General features: G+C 40.5%; 1 protein-coding gene across 4 annotated transcripts in view; it reads right to left on the reverse strand.

Annotated features, from left to right (window-relative positions):
- Window positions 1-2,287: 2,287 nt before the first annotated feature.
- Window positions 2,288-16,748, reverse strand: part of LOC115024529 (adenosine kinase-like) — a 95,949-nt gene continuing 81,488 nt past the window's right edge. For 3 of the 4 annotated variants that reach the window (XM_029456202.1, XM_029456203.1, XM_029456204.1), the window contains 4 exons: window positions 13,554-13,589; window positions 9,899-10,013; window positions 2,954-3,040; window positions 2,288-2,637 (listed from right to left, as the gene is read on the reverse strand). In XM_029456202.1, the coding sequence (XP_029312062.1) occupies window positions 2,513-2,637; window positions 2,954-3,040; window positions 9,899-10,013; window positions 13,554-13,589 (363 nt within the window). In that variant the 3' untranslated portion in view covers window positions 2,288-2,512. Of the gene's footprint in view, window positions 2,638-2,953; window positions 3,041-6,191; window positions 6,344-9,898; window positions 10,014-13,553; window positions 13,590-16,748 lie in introns of those variants that run through there. The other variant, XM_029456205.1, reaches the window with a different exon arrangement.

Raw genomic sequence — 16,748 nt, forward strand, 5'->3', positions numbered from 1 at the left:
ATCTACCCATCCCCCTACTCAATCCCTGCCAACTGCCACACTGGTGTTCACAAACACTGCTGCCCATCTGCGGGGCAAAACACTGGCCAGGGCGCCAGTTACTCCTTTGCCTGCATTAAGAGAAATATATTCTGGTCGTGATCTCACTTTTGTTAGCAAATATCAAAAAGTCAAGTTTTTTCTCTCCCTACTTCAAAGTCGTTAAAAGCATAATTAACTCAAAACAGTAAATTAAATGAGATTTTGTATAATGCTGCTACACAATAAAACTGGCATTAAACATTTTCTAAATGCCTTGCGCTCACTAGCTAACAAACAGAAAGCATAGTATTGTAAAATGTAAATGAATGTTTGTTTTTCAACCTCCTGCATTCATTGAGCAAAGCAAAAGTGGACAGGGAAAGTGAGAAAAGTATGTGTAGTAGTTTCCTTATTGTGGCGGGCATTCTCATTACTTGATCATGGCTCCCTCTTTTTGTGTTTGTGTTTTGCCATCTGTCATCTTGAGAAGCAAATGAACCAGCTGCCATGGAGTGTGATCTTGCCCAATCAGAAATGTGGTCCTTTTCAAAGCGCATCTGTGTGAAACCTTAAAAAATGCTGATGAAAAAAAAAGTGTCTCAAAGTTGTTAATAACATTTTGGCTGGAGAATGTTTTCACCTAGATGCCCCCGATTAGCATAAATGCATAAACTACGCCTCATTACAGAAAAGAGAGCTCTTGTGCAGGAAGTGTAAAAACTGGATTCCTCCTGAGAAAATAAAAATAAATATAATGTAAGCGTTTGTTCTAGGGGAACTACAAATGTTATTCTCTATCACACTTTTTGGTAGAACAGATGAGTGTCAAATTGTTTTCCACAAAACACTTGAGACACTGGCCAACACTTCTGCTGGCCCACACTCAGTGGGAGGGGGTTGGGAGGGGAGGCGCCTCCCTCTGATCCTCGTCTCCAACCCCCAGCGACAGCACAGCTGGGTACAAAGGATCAGTCTAATTTTCAGGTCCGTCTAATGATCGCCACGAAGAGCAACCACTAATCCCTTCACTGAGAGAAATGATCTCCTGCAGCCCTGCAGTGAAGCTCTACACCCCGAGAGTCCAGTTAGGACCCAACACGCATGAGTGGGAGTGACTGAGCGGAGCCAGGACACCAGGCTGGTCCTGCTCCCCCCCCCACCCCACACACACACCACCAGTCCCCCCCCCATAATGGAGGGTGTTGAGCTGTCCAATAGTGATTAGCATGAGGGAGCCTCTGGCTGATTAAATAATGAGGAAATAGACAAATCCTGTTGTTCTTGCATTTTGATTTTGGATGTAATTAAAAAAAACTTCCAAATGCTGGTAAAACAAATCTTATATGTCGAAAATAACTTTTTTTGGTATAGAAATATCTCGGTAGGATGAGTGTTTTAATTTTTTTTATTTGTATGATAAACAAAAGATATTCTTTGCAGTATTGTCCATTTAAAACGGTCACTTTTGGAAATGGAAAGCGGCCCATAAATTCTGCAGCATGACAGCTGAATATTTAAGGAATTCCCCGACTGAAAATGTTCTATATTTTATAGTATGTAGTATCACAACATTCACCTCCTGCAGGCTTAAAAGAAGGCTTTAAAAAGTTTGAAGTTTTCTGCTTCATGAAGGATGGCACTCATAGTTTTACTAAATACAACACGTCTGTGGCACACTGTTACCGCGCTCATAGCTCAGAAGCTCCAATGGAAGCAGTGTAATTAGCAATTTATTGGCAAAATAGTTTGGACATTATTCAGTATGAGGATCAACAGCGGATTATGCAGCAGGAATGGTTTGAGAAGTTTCTATGAATGTTTTTTTGGCCGTGACTCCGGGTCACCGCTAGATCGATTGTAACTTCTGTGAATCGAAGCCGTCTACAGCTGCCATCCTTCATTAGGGAGCGAAACAACAAACTTTTCAGAGTCACATGTCCATAGAAACTTTTCAAACGTATCCTGCAGGATGATGCACGTCTCTGCCACTGATACATTTCGTCAGTGTGATCCAAATTATAGTCGCTTCGCAAATAAATCAATAAATACACCACTTCCAGCGAGGCTTCAGAGCAATGAAGAGGTGGTACTGGTAAACTCACTGTTGAGCTTGGTTGTGGGGAATGAATGTTTAAAATGCAGAACATATAGATCAATGGTGTGAATAGTTTGTATCGATGTGGTGATACATTTTAACATTGCTTTCCACCTTTCAGGCCTACAGGCGTTCAGTTTTTGATACTCAAAAGATAGATTTTCAGTGGAATGTCCCTTTAAACGTAACCATTTTATTCCAATATTAGATACGAGTACATTGTTTGAGTTGTATTAAAACATCTGAATTGCTTTCGCGAGCTTGATAAAATATTCAAACTCCAGCACTTAGTCCCATGCAATGACTCACTGTTAATAGAAAAAATGTACATAAAATCCTGAAGCATAGATATACAAGTATCTTGTGGAAAAGACAAATATGCAGTGATGGGATGCATCATTGAAAGTCTGGCTTCTCTGGGAAAGTGCATCCGACCCGTCTGATGATGACGTTGGCGGAGTAGTGTCCGGCCCGGATGCACTCCTCCAACGCCTGCTCTTGGACCAACGCAGAAAGGAATCCTGGGAAGAAAGAAGAGCAGAGGTCAACCTGTAACCCTCCATCACCTCCAACAATGTGTGGGGAGCAGTTATCATTAATATGAGCCAGGTACTTTGGTTAAAAAAGGGACAATGCTGTTTCATCTTCAACAGGACCAAAATGATGACTGTTTTATGTGGTGCTATGATCAGCTCGAACAGAGTGAGAACAGCAGGCTAAATGTCACACTCATATAATCTGGAGGCATTACCAGGTTAGGTAGTTGGCCGGTATCAAAGGTTAATTGAGATTGTACACAGAAATCAAGCTGTGTAGACGATGCTTTTCATGCCGTACCTCCCACAAAGGCGTCTCCGGCTCCGTTAGTGTCGACAATATCGTTTTGGTCGATGTCCAAAACAGGGAACATGGTCACCTTCTCACCTGTGGTCAGGACACAAGAGGGCTGTTAATTAAAGTTTAACACCAGTATTAATTCTTTGATTGCAACTATTCATAGGTCACTTCACACAGTAAGGCTTTGTTATGATTGAAGATAGTGGGGTCATTTGATTTTAGCACTTCAGCATGGCAGATTTTTTTTTGGCAAATTAATAACGTGTAAATCAGAAGATTATGACTACAGTATGTACACCATAATAAATGTTGAGTAACAGTTAAGGAACTCAAAGATAGTCAATGAAAACAAAGTTCAACCTTGAAGTTAGGGAACTATAAAGAACACAAGGTTTGAATCTCATAACATGCTAGTCTAATTTTTTTTATAAATTATAAAGCGGTGTTACACTACCACTTGCCTCAGCTTTACTTTAGTGCTGTTTAATGCTAATTAACAAATGTTTTCATGCTAACATACTAAACTAAGAAGGTGAACATGGGAACATTAATCCTGCTAAACATCAGCATGTTAGCATTGTCACTGTGAGAATGTTAGCATTGTCACTGTGAGAATGTTAGCATGCTTGCGTTAGCATTTAGCTCAAAGCAGCTTCTCAGAGTTGCACAGCTGTAGAATCTAAAGTCCCGTTTATCTATTGATTCTTATTTTGATAAATCTTTTAGTCTACCAAATTTCAAAATGGTGAAAAACACCCATTCCCAAAGCCCAAGGTGACTCATGAAATTGTATGATTTGTTCCACCAACAATCCAAAGTACATTTAATTAAAAGAGGACTGCAAGAGAAAAGGCTGTGAGGCTGCAATCAGTGAATGTTTGTTCAATAAAGTACTTTGACATAAAGTAAAGAACTAACTGATAATGAAAATAGTTATTTTCCGTCAACAACTGGATTATTTCCTATTGTTTCAGCCCAAATGACAAAGTGAATTAGGCTAAGTATAGGCTTCAGCATCTAAAATAACACAGTTTCTTGCTGTGGCTTGAATAAATGCTCCAAAAGCAACAGATGAATGAAAGAATTCTCCACATCTCTAAAGCTTTGTGTGAGTGCTCTGGTAAATTAAAAACAATGCAAAAACAGTTGCTGCAAGTCGTTTCAGTTCAAAACGGAATCCATTAAATGAGGGTCTCTTTATTATCTTCAGTGGATTATATTGCTTCAATTATCAGTAGCATATGCACTTCAAAGGGACTTTGGGTTTAAAAGGAGAGGGGGGGGGGGTGAAAAAAAAGAAACAAAAATCTACCAGATGACAAAGTCTCGAGGTGTAGAGTGACATTAAATCAGCAACTTATGTCAGAACAATCTAAACCACACACACAATCTTCAAACAATCCCAGGGCTGTGGTGCCGACGTGAACCTTCAAAAAGGTGCAAGAGACAAAAGACATCACATGTGGACATGTGGATAAAAGGAACACGAGGAGGCTGACTCTTATTGAGAAAAAAAATGGTTGGAAGTTTAAGGAAAACATGAGAAAAAAAAACTACAAAAAGTTGTTTAATGAGGCTCCCTGCTAATCTAACTCAGAATATCTGTGCTGCACATAAAACACCCCCCCCCCTGCCGTATCCGCTTTTGTCCTACAGGGCGAAAGATACACAACCTGCAGCTCAACACCTGATGTCAAGAAAATGACTGTAATACACCAACTGTGAGAGAGTCTGCATCAAGTTGCAGATTAAAATGACATTTTACAAAGCAGAATGTGACCGTATTACAGGTCAGGTGCTGAGGATGTCTCGTAAAAAAATAGTTAGATTGTGTTTTCATAATGGCACATTTTCTCTTTAAATAGGGGAGCAGGAGATTGTCACTTTGATAATATATTACAATAATTCAAGAATCCTTTAAGGATCAGCTAATTAGTAGCATAACGACTTTGCTTAATTAATGCCACAGATGAAGCTCGAGAATCCTCCTCCCTCTTGAAACGATAAACCGCAATGGAAAATGGGCTCATAATAAATTACAGTTATGTCACTTATTCCACAGTTAAGAAACGTTAGATGTGGTTGTGCTCATGCGATGCACTTTGCGGCCATAAAACCGGATGCTTTAAATTTAGTAGCTGCTGCACTTGTTCAGCACAGATTCTGCTGTTCATTAGACCCGACAAATCGGATATAAATAACTGAGTAAATATGTTTACGTAGTTAAAAGAGATGGTTACCCTCTCCAGTGTGGGTGGTACATGAGGAGTCAGATCTTATTAGAAAGACAGTTTGCAACCTGTTTCAACATGAAGCTCTTCTTTGGGATTGTACTACACACACACCCAGAGGTGTCAGAATTCAGTGAACAATTTTAAGCAATCGCAGCTGCTTTCTGCCTAAAATAATCACAATACAGAATTACTTCATGAGCTTCAAGTCACATACAAATCCAGCCTCAGTCTTTACAAACATCCTACAGCTGGAAGTTACATACAGTATTATGATTAAAGTGCTTTAAGGGATCACATTGTTTTTACGGCTGGCTTGCAATTTTTTAGACATGCTAGTGCTAGCCGCGTGGCTCTTGAGATGTCGGTTCACCACTTTGGTCAAACTGAAATATCTCAACTACTCGATGGACTGCGATGGAATTTGCGCCATCATCAGGTCAAAACCGTTAAGTTTTCCACTACTTTGGTTTATGACTCAATACTCGGAAAACTAATTACATTCCCATCAGCCTCAGCTACACTTTAGTGCTAAGAAGACAAAGTTAGCTGCGAAACGTCAACATGTTAGCATTGTTATTGTGAGCATGTTAGCTAACACCAGCATATTGTAAAAATACTGAGTTGTTTTTAGAAATGTTTTGTGATCAGAGCATTTAAATGTCAGCACCTAAGAGACTTTTCAAAATGTTTGAGACGTCCATTTTTTCTTTTCCTTCTATCACGGCCAAAAGTTAAAGTTTGTCCTTTGCTGCTAGGAAAAGGTTCACATAACCTCATTGATGCAGATTATTACATTTGACAGACATGTTAACTTGGGTTACAGACCAACAATTCCCCAGCTGCCTGTAACAAAGACCTCATTGGCAAAAATCTGTCATGGAAATGGCAATAAAAGAATAAAAACCTCTTTCCAATATACGCAGACTCTGTTGTTACTGGCTTGTGGAACATTTGAAAACATCGCTTTGCTTAACTCATTTCACATTTCACTTTAATGAGAGCGGCAACATTATTTTCAATCAATAAAACTCTGCTGTTCTTTTTTTTTTACAATAACATATTCTTGTTCCTAGAGTTTGGTTTGACAAAATGAGTGAAGCAGCAGATTGGTAGTGAACATGTGGGAGTGTAGTATGGTTGTGCTGTGACAGGTAACCTGCAACAGAGAAAGAAAAATAAATGTGTGAAAAGCCTAGAAGGAATTCAAATACTTTTCTTTCTAGTAAGCTATAATTGTGTGCTTTTGTTAATTCGCTCTTCATAATTCCCTCATTGCAACTCTTGAATGGTGGTGATTAAACTTAAGAAATTCTTTCAACAGGCATCTCTTTGAAATGAGTATCAATTAAGTCCTTTATTATTGGCTATTATTTTTAACAATGCCAATTCACAGCACAACACTGACTGAGAAAATGCTCTCCTGTTTAAAAAAAAAAAAAGGCGACTGTACATGCAAACAAGACGACCTCGGCTTTATTGGAGAATGAGCATATGGAGGGTTGTTCTGACTTTATTACATGCTCCACTTGGTTGTGTTCCAGCGCTCACTATTGTTGCTTTGACAGAAAGCAGGTAGATCAAATAGTTGGCACATCATTAAAATTAACTTTGATCCTGTCACATATTATTATCTACACAAAGTAAAACAATTAATACATCATTTTAAATCCTGAGCTGCTAAATGAGTGGGAATTTCACATGATTATTAAGCTAAAAAGGCATGAGCTGAAGTGCTCAGAGTTTAAGTACATCTTTATGTGAGAAACTTCCCTGAGAATACTTCTTCTGGAACGTTTCCTGTTGCATTTCAGCCAAACTCTGAGCCTCGGAGAGGAAAACAACGTTACCGCTTTCTTGGCAAACGCGACAGGTTAGGAGCAAGTTGACATTCAATCTGTTTCCCTATCATAACCAGCATCTTTGTTCACAATTGAGTTAGAAGAAAAAAATATACATATGCCTGTAATTACTGAAACCACAGGCAAAAGATCATCGCCAACCAATATCCTTTCAGGGAGACATGAAAGAAAACATTCACCGAGAGATGCCAAGGGAAAAGAGAGGAGCTCTTTCTCATAGCGCAGAAAGTTAATTGATTTTGTCCTTCATAAACATACCGCTTTTTAGACACATTACTAAGACTTCTTCAAGTAGATCTTGAAATAATTCTGCAACGTTTAATCGACTAACTTTGAAGAGAATGACAACTGAACCTGTGTTAAAAAAAAAGAACCGTTTGCCTTGTAGCCAGTATTCACTCCTCAGTCCGTCTCTTGTGATTAACATGTATAGATCAGGTCTTTTTTTTCTCCAAGTTGAAATCTGCCTGCTTGGCCCCCTCGAGAGCCCTAAAACTCGCAGAGGAGCAGAGTCAGGCTTTATCAAGTCCTTATCAGCGATTAGAGCGGCAACCCCCGCTGAATGATCGTTTATTAGATCTCCTCACCATTAAGGTTCAGGGCACAATGATCTTAATTACTGCTTTAATGGGTGTATAAGCAAAAGCCCAGTGTAGTTCAGCAGTGTCAGTGGCAGCTAAATAAAGGGCCATTTCCCCTGCTCCCAGCTCTTAAAAGTCACGTTTGAAGCGGTAGTGTGATGAAAGCCTTCAAATGAAGGGCAGGGAAAAAGAGAACAATAACAAATTGGCATCTCTTTTTTTGTAGAATTATACCACGGGGGAAGGCATTCTCCCATCCTTAATCACTATAAAATGGTTTAACATGACATGCAGAGGCTGGCAAATGATCAAATCCTGACAGGAGGACAAATTGCAAACAAAATGAGAGATCAAGTTTATTAGAGCGCCGCCTCTGGGAAATGAAAATCTTTAATTCTCTTTTTACATTGACATTTATTTGGCTGGCATGAATAGTGATGTTCCCACACACACACACACACACACGCGCACGCACACACACCGATTCTGTTGCACCTACTACTGCAACTGCTCCACTGAAATGATAGCACAGTCAATGACATTTATCATGTTTGCCTTTGTAGATGACATCTGAAACACATTGTCTTTCATCCCGCCAGCATTCATCATGTATTTTATATAAAGTTCACAGCGGCACGCAGCTCTGTCTTCATGCGGGAGCAATGAGGGAAGCAGGCAGGAATTATCCATCACCTCCAGCACAATGGATTGATTCTTGTTCACTGTCGGGCTCCCGCTTAAAGATGTCTTTTCAAATTCTCATGAAAGGAAATGTACTTCCAGGAATTCAACTTTGAAAGTGAAAATTAGATTTGCTTGATTAACATTTATTCTATTAATTAGGACTGGGCAATAACTCAGTGCTATAGCTCATCATTTAATACAAAACATAAATGATTGATAGATGTCCATCTGAGGCATCAAAATCAAATAGTCACTCCCCTTTTAGCTCTGTTTGTGTCCTCCACCGGCTCCCGGGGGAAATATCTCGCTCACGCTGATAAATCTGGTATGTTCACCAGCTAGTCGCTAACTTTGTCTCTAAAGTGGGTTTATCAGCGCTTTATTGCTGAAAACAGCTGACTGCTGCGGCAGTAAACAACACTGGTGAGAGTGAACTAAAACCGTAAAGTCGCGGGCTGTAAAACCAAAACAATGAGTTAAAAGATTAAAAACCTTTATAGAGCTGCGGAGAACTGCAGAGTCGGGTAATAATTATGTGGGTTCCCGTTCCAGGTTACAGAGTTATTTTATCCAATGTTAATATAAAAATATTTATTACAGCCACTTTATTATACCAAAATAGGTCTCTTGTGAGTCCTAGGCAAACATGGCGGCAGCACTTTGTGGACAATAAAAGGAAAAATACAATATAGCTATAAATACAAGATTGATTGATTAATGATGCCATCGGTGACATACTGTACAAAGCTTCAGCTCGGAAATACTCTTGCCAGCAAAGAAATTGAGGAGAGTGGACACGTAAAGACAGTGTCCTGCAGCGCTGACAGTCCTGCTGTAGGTGTGCTTCTCTGCAGTCCCCAGTGATGAGTGATATGTTGGAGTCTTTACCTGAGGCCATCTCTCCCCGCGCACAACCACTCTGAACTCTGAAGGGCAACGAGGAGAGACACCCTGTGGCTCCAAACAAAGGCCACGGCTCCCAGCAGTAATGGAAAACTATCGTCTCTCCCCACACCGCTTAAACCTGAAACCCCTGCTCAGTTATGATGACACTGCCTTTTAATGTCCAATGACAAATATGCCCTGAATCAAAGGGAATTGGATTGATTTGAGGACCAATTGTCAAGCTTTCCTCAAGGCCACTCTGCCAGCATTTTGGAGGAAGAAAAAAGGAAAAGGGCAGGATGTAAGAATCTAAGCATTAAAAATTGCTGAGGACTGGCCTGGAGTCTGTCCAAGACAAAGTTAGAAGTGCTTCACAAATCAATGCCTGCGCTCTGCATCCCCCTCACTTCTTTTATGCTCTGAAATGACAGAATGTAGTGCAAGCATTCTTTTTCCTTTTTTTTTTTACATCTGGTGTCAATATTTCAGGTTAAACTTCAAAGAAATTACTGATAGCATTCGGCTCTCTTCAGTCAGCGATCTACAATCTATTTAAGGCTGCGCTCTGCAGTTTTGAGATATGAGGTTTAAGTGAAGGGTAACGACGTCCAAAAGGGGCAAAAGTTGGAATGGCTTGGAGTAGTACTTAAGTGGAAATATGTGTAGATAAGCAGACAAAAGCGGAAAACAAAAATCGCCTACCAACAGTTGCAACAGTGTCGTCCTTGCCCTGGGTGAACACCACCAGCCGCTGCCTCTTCGTGTTCTCCTTGGGGAGGTTTTGGGTCTTCTTTGCAATCTCTGCAATGTCATCTGTCTGTAAAAAAAACCACACCAAACCACTAGTATGAGTATGTTAAGTTGAATGAATGCATCGTGAAGAGCAATTTCTGAGGAGTTAATCAAAGATCGCAACTCTGACTGAGAGGTCAGAATTTCTTTCCAATCCCGGCAGACGGATCAAGTGATAATGAAACCAGATGGGCTATGAAGCCCCTTCTAAAAAGATCAATAGGAGCGCTCAATGATGTTTCCATGCCGTTACAGGAGAGCTGTAAAATATTAGAATGTCATATTCCCTAAGTGAGATGAAAATAAGCGTGTGAAGATATGCTGTTGTCAGATAAAGCTACTTCTGAGCTGAAGGGATAGGTGATGCGTGTACTGTATCATTCTCTTCCTGAAACAGGCCATCTCTCCTCAGCATCTGCACAGAATGGATATTCTCGCCTGGAGACGACAGAACTCTCCGGAGTGCTTGCCTTTGATCATGAGAGGGATAAAAAAACCCACACCTGTCAGTGCTACTTTATTATTAACTCATCATGATGTACTATGAGCAGGTGGAATGTCTTTATCGCCGTCTCGCAGTGGGGTGGACTCTGCTTTTCCATAATACAGCACACTGAGGAGCTAGCATTAAGGGTCGTAGACGCCTCTAGCATCTGTGTCAAAGCTAACACTCGAGCACCTTCGGGGCGAGCAAATACTGTGGTTATGGGAGTAATCAGAGAGATAGGCTCCAACCCAATACTACCAGCCTCACTGGCTCACTCAAACCAATGAGCTTTTACACCTCTAAATGCCTCCCAAATGTCCCTTAATCAGCCCTGAGAGGTCCGGGGAGACACTGGGTCTAGGAAAAATGGGTGTAACACTCTAAGTAAGTGCTAATGGTGAGGTTAATACAGAGGCTGTTAGCAGGCGACGGTGAAAAAAAAAAAAAAAAAGTAATTTGTCACTGTGACTGGATGTAACCACAAGCAGTCCTCCAGACACCGAATGCAAAGCCGCACAAGGCTTCGGCACATTGTCACCCTTCGGTTTTATGTTCGCCGACATAAAAAAGGGCGCTCTACTCGCGTTTAGGAGCTAAAAGGTTCTAAGAGCCAGAGGTGGCAGGGTAAGAATCGCTGTTGAGCAGGGCAAGCTACACACGCACACAGAGCACTTCCTCCTTTTTTTGCCTGGTACACACACTTACCTGACAAGTTCTCACGGTAAATGATTGCAGAAAAATAAGTGCAAAACAAATTAATTGACAAATGACAGGGTCTATTTAGTTTTCCGCTGACAAATGACAATATTTACGATTGTGCGGCAATTGATCAGGCATAAATCAACAAAGCGTGAAATATGAAAGCTTCACGAGGGTGTTGAATAGTGTTCCTGTGTTGAAGCCAGTGAGGAAGTGATCGTCTCCACTGCAGGCTGTTTGACAAACACTGCCAGGGAAAGATTCAATCAGAGCTGCGATGTAGATAGTTCTTTGAGCATTTAAAGGAAACAGATCACAATCAGGCGACTGTGTTCAGATCTGCTGATTGCTGTTTTGGATAGGACAAGCTTTTTATCTCGTATTTACGCTGAAGAAGTGCCGCCGTCACTTTTGTTAGTCATCCATATTGTGAGGATAACAATGTTTCAGAACATATTAAAAGTGCATAATATCAGCTATTGACATCTCGGCAGCAACGACAACAATATCCAATTATAGTATCCCTAAAAAGTGCCGCACTGACCAATTAACTGAGCTTTTAGTGAATTTAAATGAATCTCACTGGTGTTAAAGGAGTCAAACTGCATACAGACTTCTGTACACTGGGTTTCTGAATGCAGTTTTGGTTGTTTGTCCAATGCAAAATTGACCGAATAACAAAATAAATAATATAAAAATGAAAAATAATTCTGTGCTTCAACAGAATAATAATTCTGGGTTTTTGTTTATTGCCTCATAGTAGAATATTATTGATGTTATCGCTTTATAAAAGTTTTTATGTGATTTTGGTCACATGATAACAGGTGGTCGGATGTGACCATCCTTTAACAATCTCAATGACGACTGTGAAAACTCCTTATGCTAATGAAAGCCATGGCATATGGCTGAAAGCTCCAGAATATCTTCGGTAACAGGATCTTTTGTCAAGCGACTCTTTCAAAGATTGGCATCTTGAAGCTCATGCTTATTGATTATTGCATGTGATTTTACACACATTTGACATGTTGTTGACATATTGTATATTAGGGTTGAAAAAATGATGCTATATATTGCCGAGAGTTATTCTGCGCTCATATTACAAGAGTACTGTGTGCGTGTGAATGACACATTTCCTCCTATAATACTGGTTAAACAATGCATTTATTTTCCCGCTTTAAACAAGTTCTATAGATTTCGCTACTCTGCATATATTGATATTTTAAAGACTGGTCTGTGTACAGCTACAGTATGTGGGCAAAGTCAAATTGTCCTAAGAAAGTGACGAGAAAAGGAAAAGACAACTGTGAAGAACCTCTTTGAACTGCAAGCATCTAGAGCAGCAGTAAGTACAGCACACACCACTGATGTTATTTGAGAAATCACATTCATCCAATGCAATTTTTCTGAGTGTTCTGGCAAATCAGGTTGACATGGAAAATGTCAAAGAATTGTAACTACTAGGAGAGTCTACACTTTGCCCTTTGTGTTTTTTTTCATGTGAGGCCCCCTCCATCACAACCAGCCTACCCGCCCCCCCCCCCCTCCTTCTTCCTGCCTTCATCCCTTCTCCTCTCTTAAACCTGTCACTGCCATCAGGATTGCATTTCTATTCCAGTCACGTTGATCACACCGTTAGTGATTCTGGATGACAATTATTCACACAGTGCAGAGCCATACTCAAGGCAGCTCTACCTTTGAAAGAGAGAAGGCACTTAAAATACCTGAGCACATTTGAAAAACACACACACACACACACAGAGACACACACCGGCTATTTGTGTTTTTGATTTCACATTTAAAAAAGCAGCGCGACTCGGAATATGCAAGCAGAAAATAGACCAAGGGAACATTCATTTTACACGTAAGAGGCAGCCCCACTTTAAAGCACATTCTATGGAGAAGCAAGCACTGTAATTTTCATTTCCATAATCTAAAACCACAGGTGGCGGTAATTTGGTTATTAAAAGACTACAGTGTATTTCAGTGTGGTGTAATGCCACGGCAGTGAAGGGGAGACATACAGTATCATCCCTCAGTGCAATGAAGATAATGAGGAGGCTTTTTTAACCAGGCAACCTGATGAGCCCCGAGCCTGCAGAGAAAGGCTTGAAACCATGCCCAACTTCTCAGCTTCCCAAGAGGCTTTTCAAAATTCAATAAATAACATCTGTAGGCGATGTTGGGTGCAGACCTAGCAGAGTGCGTCATAACAGAGAGCTGGCTGAACAAAGAAACCATGACGACTGCCAGGTTTCCATAGCAACTGCTGCAAGGCCTGGAGAGTATAATAGCACATCAATCACTGTCCAAAAAGAACTTCATTATCAGCAAAAATAAACCTTTAGGATCTGTTTAGTGTGCAATTGCCGGTCAACTCACCTCAAAGCCCAGCTCTTTGGCAAATGTGGCCGCCTCCTAGAAAAAAAACAAAAAAACACACAAATGAGCAGTTAATTACAGAGTCACAAACAGAGCAGAATGTCACACTCCAGACGTGAAGTAAAGACATCTCGCTTGCCTCTGCTGGTCACATGTGCGGCCATGTCACTTGAGAATAAGTAACGTGAGATAGTGTTCCTCTGCCAATCCCTGATTTAATAGGCATGCAGCCCACCCATTTAATCTATCGCCCCACTTGGTCTCATCTTACCACGGCAGCATGAGGTAACACCACGTCAGCCTCCAGCCATGAAACTGCCACTGAAACCATGAATATGTGCTGGTATGTGGGAATCCCCAACACTGCAGGCATTCCACACCCACCATCTTTGGTTTCCTAACAGGTGCACTTTAAAGCCCCATACCAGTGTTTTATGCAAGCTTTTGCTCCATTGCTACAAATCATGGAAACCTCCCATTGATGTTTAACTGTCTCAATATGTCAGGTAGTTTTAGATATTTTTTTACAATTTCAGGCAGCCATTGATTTCCCCTTCATTTAAGTTTGACATGACAATCGTATGACGAAAACTTGTTTGAGTCGTCCAATCTAAATTCATGCTGTAGACAGTAGTTTGGATTTTTCTTTTGCTAATGTCTCAGGAAACCCGTACAATATAAAAACAAAATATAAGCAAAAATTTGAAACTCTTTCTCCAGATTAGACAACTCAAGTCTTCCATTTGATTTTCATATCATATGAAAATGAATGGAAAGCAACAGCTGCCTGGGCATACATTCAAAACGTACTGCCCAAAGGTCAACCCAAAATGTAAGTTATACATGATTTGTAGGGTTTAAACTATATATATATATATATATATATATATATATATATATATATATATATATATATATATATATATATATATATATATATATATATATATATATATATATATATATAGTTTAAACAAAACAAAATATCATGCATGTGAATATACTCTGCAAACATAAAGCAAACAACCATACCAGTGTTTTTGGGACATCATGGATTCCCCACATTGCACAGATTTTTAGAATAATAGGGAAAATACTTTCAGAAATCTAAAAAACACACACCAGTGGGTGTTTGTAATACGATTAGCTGTGATGACCAATGTGTGATTTGTCGTCCAAAACGTGCAAAGCCTCCGGTACGACTCTTTAACTGGTGACAGAAGCTGTTGCTTGTCGGTTCAGAACAATGCCACAAATCAACACAGACAACCTCGTGCAACGAAAGTCACTTTTGACCCCAGACGAGGCAATAAGTTGATGTTATGATTCTAAACAATCCAATTATCTGCAGAAGGGGGGCTGGTCTTTGTGTGACCTTGGGGAGAGGTTGGCAACCTGGTCTTCAAACAGAAGGGGAGGAGATGACATGGAACAATAAGGTTACCGGTCCCTGGAGGAAAGTCTCATGGCTCTCCGCCTTGGATCAACATCACAGCGCCAGGAATATGTCAATTCATCACCCCCCCCTCAACTCCTTCAACACACACCGGGGGCAAAGAGGCTAGTCAATTAGCTGCTGCAGTCAAAAAGCAGTTTTATAATGAGCAAAGGTGAATAGTCTTTTTTTTTCTTCCTCCTCCCTTTGCCCTTTTCAGTCTATTGAAGGCTTACGTCTCGCATTTGTTTTCATTTATTTACAATCACATATTGACTTTTCTCCTCAGGAACGCTCCATCACCGGCGAGCGTGAGGCATCTCGCAGGGACACGAGCAGCTTGGAAAATGTCTTGTCAAAACAGTGATATTTCATCTGAAGGCATTTAAAAGAGACACATGAATGAAGGCTGGAATAACGACGGTGCTGTGGAGCGGCACATGCCTCTATCTCACCCTCCGTCTCTCTCTAGTTAGCAGCTATAATGTTTGTAAGAAAAAGCCTTTGGAGAGTGTGTGGGTGTTAGAAGAAAAGATAATTGAAGCGATGTCTATGAGCCACATGTGTACAGTGTAATCCCTTTTAGGAATTTATTAATTTCTGTGAGCTGCTATGAATGCCAACATCAAAAATATTTGCTACTATAAGCTCAGCTAAACCTAATATATTGCTGTTATAAATACTGTAAGGTGGTAAACACGCAATTACTGGAACTACACGGGCATGTCAATAAAACTGAAATGATAGGCAATAAAAGCAACAATTTCTTAAAGGGTTCACAACATTAACATTCAAAAATCTTGTGTTTTAGGAAGTGTATGTTTCACATTTGACTTGTGCCATTTTGGTACGTGTGGTAGACGGTTTTTCAAACGACGGTCCACGTGCCTTCTGCAGCTGTCGCAACAATGACGAGCGCTTCGACTGACATCTGAGCAAAATCCTCTCGCGCTCAAAAAAGCATCTCGATTGTTCGGAGATTGCTGTGATTGCACGCTCGCCTTTGATGATCCGCTCCGAGTCTGATTCCGAAGGAGAGAGGGACTGTTGCAGATTTCGGGGCCCGTAAGTTCTCCTCCTCGGGCAAACAAGGTAAAAGATAACAAGGCAAGCTGAGTGCATGAGCCCTTCTGCAGCCATAGTTAGTATAAAGCTATCAGAATGTGTGAGATGTTGCTGCTGTCAGAGGCTTAAACAGTCAAAGGGATATTTTTAGAGAGCTTAAGCTAATAATCCAGAGCCCAGTCAGGGGGGCGGGAGTCTACAATTTCTTGCCAAGCAAAATGAAAGAGGAAATACACACTTCATGCATAGGGCATTTTTCAAAGCCTCACACTTTGTTTTCCTTGACACTGTATGTGACAGGAGCCTAGCAGGCCTGTGCAGCCACAGTATGTTTGTATTCTCTGTGAAGTCACCCCTGCTGTACAGACTTCATTTACTTCCTTTAAATGAAGCTAAACTGCTCAATATGCATTCCGTCTTTAAATAATACGTTATCATAAACAGAGGCGCAAAGTGGGTATTCAGTGCTCTTGATTACATAACACAGCAACACTAATTCAACCCAACTGTTCATGGTGCTGTGTTGAGGAACAGCGAGCGTTCATCACAAGAAAACACTTTACAAAAACCTTTTTGAAGTCAAAGGGCCTGTCTTGCATATCGCCTTCTGGCCAAGACATTTGTTTCCCAGTTTCACCATTTGCCAACACATAACACCTCAAATTAAAACGATACAGAACAGAAAAATGTTTGGG

The sequence above is a fragment of the Cottoperca gobio genome, chromosome 19 (assembly GCF_900634415.1).
Source record: "Cottoperca gobio chromosome 19, fCotGob3.1, whole genome shotgun sequence".
NCBI classification, from domain to species: domain Eukaryota; kingdom Metazoa; phylum Chordata; class Actinopteri; order Perciformes; family Bovichtidae; genus Cottoperca; species Cottoperca gobio.